This window comes from Sinocyclocheilus rhinocerous, unplaced genomic scaffold, assembly GCF_001515625.1.
Source record: "Sinocyclocheilus rhinocerous isolate Xijiao unplaced genomic scaffold, SAMN03320098_v1.1 scaffold2921, whole genome shotgun sequence".
Taxonomy (NCBI): Eukaryota; Metazoa; Chordata; class Actinopteri; order Cypriniformes; family Cyprinidae; genus Sinocyclocheilus; species Sinocyclocheilus rhinocerous.
Genome location: NW_015655581.1, coordinates 308,713 through 311,523, shown reverse-complemented (window position 1 = coordinate 311,523; position 2,811 = coordinate 308,713). Strand labels below are relative to the sequence as shown.

Below are 2,811 nucleotides of genomic sequence, written 5' to 3'. Positions count from 1 at the left end.
AGTCTTGGATGCAAAAAAAAAAACTGTAATGTTGCCTTATATTATATGATAATAATAATAATATCATGTTAATGCTTTCCTTAATGACTGACCTACTTCCAACAATGCAATTATTTTAGCTATAAAGTGAAGGGAAACAATGCATGTTGCCATATGGAAACACATTTTATTGCATGCACAGAGGGATATAATAGGAATACCGCCCGTGCGCTGGGCGTCATCCATCCCCCGCACAATAAAGGGGGAGTTTCTGGCCCTAATAACTCACGGGCAAAACCCAGAGCTGACAGCCGCCGCCGAGAACAGCAACCCCCGCTCATCCATCAGCCGCGACGCGATGATTCATAACAATCAGCACTGGATTAGCAAACAATTAATATTCAGAGACGCAATATCATATTTTTGCATGCCATTTTAATCACCAGATATGACATTTATGGTTCCTTCTCTAATTTAATTCATTTTATACCCCTGGGCTTTATGGTTTTTGGAAATATTTGTTGGACGTGTCATCAGAGTGCAGTGATTTTTATTAGGGGCCGCTTAAATTGGTGCAGCAATGCTCAAGTTTAGTTTATAGCTTGCAGACATATCTAATATGACAGGTTACTGCCTATGAAGTCATCTGACCTGCTTTTAAGCCATCACTCATGTTTAAGTACAAATTCTAATCAGACTCGATATATTAATACCAATAAACCTTTTCACTTTTTTTAGTATTCATATTAAATGAATACAGCTTATAAATGTATTTCATAACAATATGTGATTATATAATGATGTGAGTGTTTTTACCTCCTCAATATGGCCAAAGCAAAAGCCCACAAAGGCGACGGCACCTCCCCCGGAGCTGTCAATCACTTCACGCCGCGCTGTGATTGGCCGGGGGCGGAGGTTTTAATCTCGTATGTGAGCCGAGCTCGAAGCGAGTGCGCAACGCGGAACATAAGATGCGCTCCGAACTCTCCTTGTGCGCTTTCCCCAGCAACAGCCTTTAAGGATTATTCTGTTTTTCCTCTTATTATTCGTTTGGCATTTCGGGAGATACTTTGCGTCCATCTGCAGATGCGTTTCCAGATCCCGCAGAGAGAAGTGGGACATGATCACACTGCCTACGGAGTGCGCTGTGTTTAGTGTGGTTGATCTAGTGTGGGACAAGAAGCGAGACCGTCACCCGTTCCTGCACTCAGTGCCTCCCGCGGACCCGCAGCGCCAGGCGAACCGTCTGCCCGTGAAAGTGTTGAAAATGCTGAGCGTGCGCACCGGACACATCCTGCACCCGGACTATCTGCAGCCGTTACCGTCCACTCCCGTCAGCCCCATCGAGGTAACGTTACAGCTGACACTTTCCGAGGACGCTTCACGTGAAACAACGTCTCAGCGTTCATTTTTCTTCACTCCAATCTTTATTTTCAACGCTTATTACAGTGAATGCGCAGCCTTTTCATGTGGAACATGCACTGATATTTACAAGAGGCTGCATTTAACCATTTATTTAACCCGCAGTATGTTACAATATGTTATGTTACAGTATGTTATGTTTTTTATTATTATTTTTTTTTCCAGATCCGATCACAAAAATAGGCTATAATTAAATCGCTTTTTTAAAACGTTTAACATTTCCATATTGTACAAAAAAAAAAAAAAAATCGTAAAAAGTATTAATTTATTCTCTAACTAATTTCATGCTTCTTTCATTATAAATTTCGAACTCTTAGAAACTCAAAATGCCTGGAAAATTTATATTAATTCAAATTTAATAGTGACGATAAAAGCGCAATGTTAGAGCTCTTTTTGGTGTCTGTGGAATAACAAAACAAATATTGTGTTTATGCATAAACAATTAGCCTACTATAAACTTAACCATTTCTGAAATTCTCCATGAGGAAGTGCATCACGCAGCTACATTGTGGAACAGAGTTGCCATATGTATTCATATTTTCTTAATCTTAATTTTCTTAATTTCTATACAATTCCGAAAGGCAGTTGCTCTGTGAACAAAACCGTACATTTAATTTATTAAAATTTTTATCATTTTAAGATGCAGGGGAAAAAAACAGAGTATAAATGAAAAATGTATGGAAATGTGCACAATCTTGAGTCTTGGATGAAAAAAAAACTGTAATGTTGCCTTATATTATATGACAATAATAATAATAATATCATGTTAATGCTTTCCTTAATGACTGACGTACTTCCAACAATGCAATTATTTTAGCTATAAAGTGAAGGGAAACAATGCATGTTGCCATATAGAAACACATTTTATTGCATGCACAGAGGGATATAATAAAAACCCTCTTGACATTTGATTTAATGTCTCTGCAGCATTTTAGATTTAAGACTCTCGAGTCATGCTCAATGCCAAAACATAAATAAACACTAAATATTCCCCTTTTTTAGCATAAAAATGTCTAAAATGCTTGTTAATGTAATGTGGACAGCATCAATTGCATGATTTCCTCTAGTGTGAATATTTTAAATATTTATATACTTATATACTATATTATATTTATAACATAGTTTATTAATATTTTAATTTTATATTATTTTATATAATTTATTTGATAATTTATACTTATTTTATACAATATTTTGAATATGTATATACTTAACACGGTCTATTTTCACAGCTGGATGCCAAGAAGAGTCCCCTCGCCCTCCTTGCACAAACATGCTCCCAAATCGGGAAGTCAGATCCGCTGTCCTCGAACAAACTCTCGGCAGTTGCCTCGGACAAAGACTGCAAATCCAGCCCGCTGAAGATCAGCGACATCGGGGCCGAGGACAAATCTAGTTTCAAGGCATACG

At 37.6% G+C, this 2,811-nt stretch overlaps 1 protein-coding gene across 1 annotated transcript in view; it reads left to right on the top strand.

The window, feature by feature from the left end:
• The first annotated feature begins 921 nt into the window (after positions 1-921).
• The window catches only part of LOC107718677 (zinc finger protein 503-like), a 3,690-nt gene continuing 1,800 nt past the window's right edge, over positions 922-2,811 (top strand). Inside the window, exons 1-2 of the mRNA XM_016525866.1 lie at positions 922-1,327; positions 2,634-2,804. Coding sequence (XP_016381352.1) covers positions 1,100-1,327; positions 2,634-2,804 — 399 coding nt within the window. The 5' untranslated portion in view covers positions 922-1,099. The remainder of the gene's footprint in view (positions 1,328-2,633; positions 2,805-2,811) is intronic.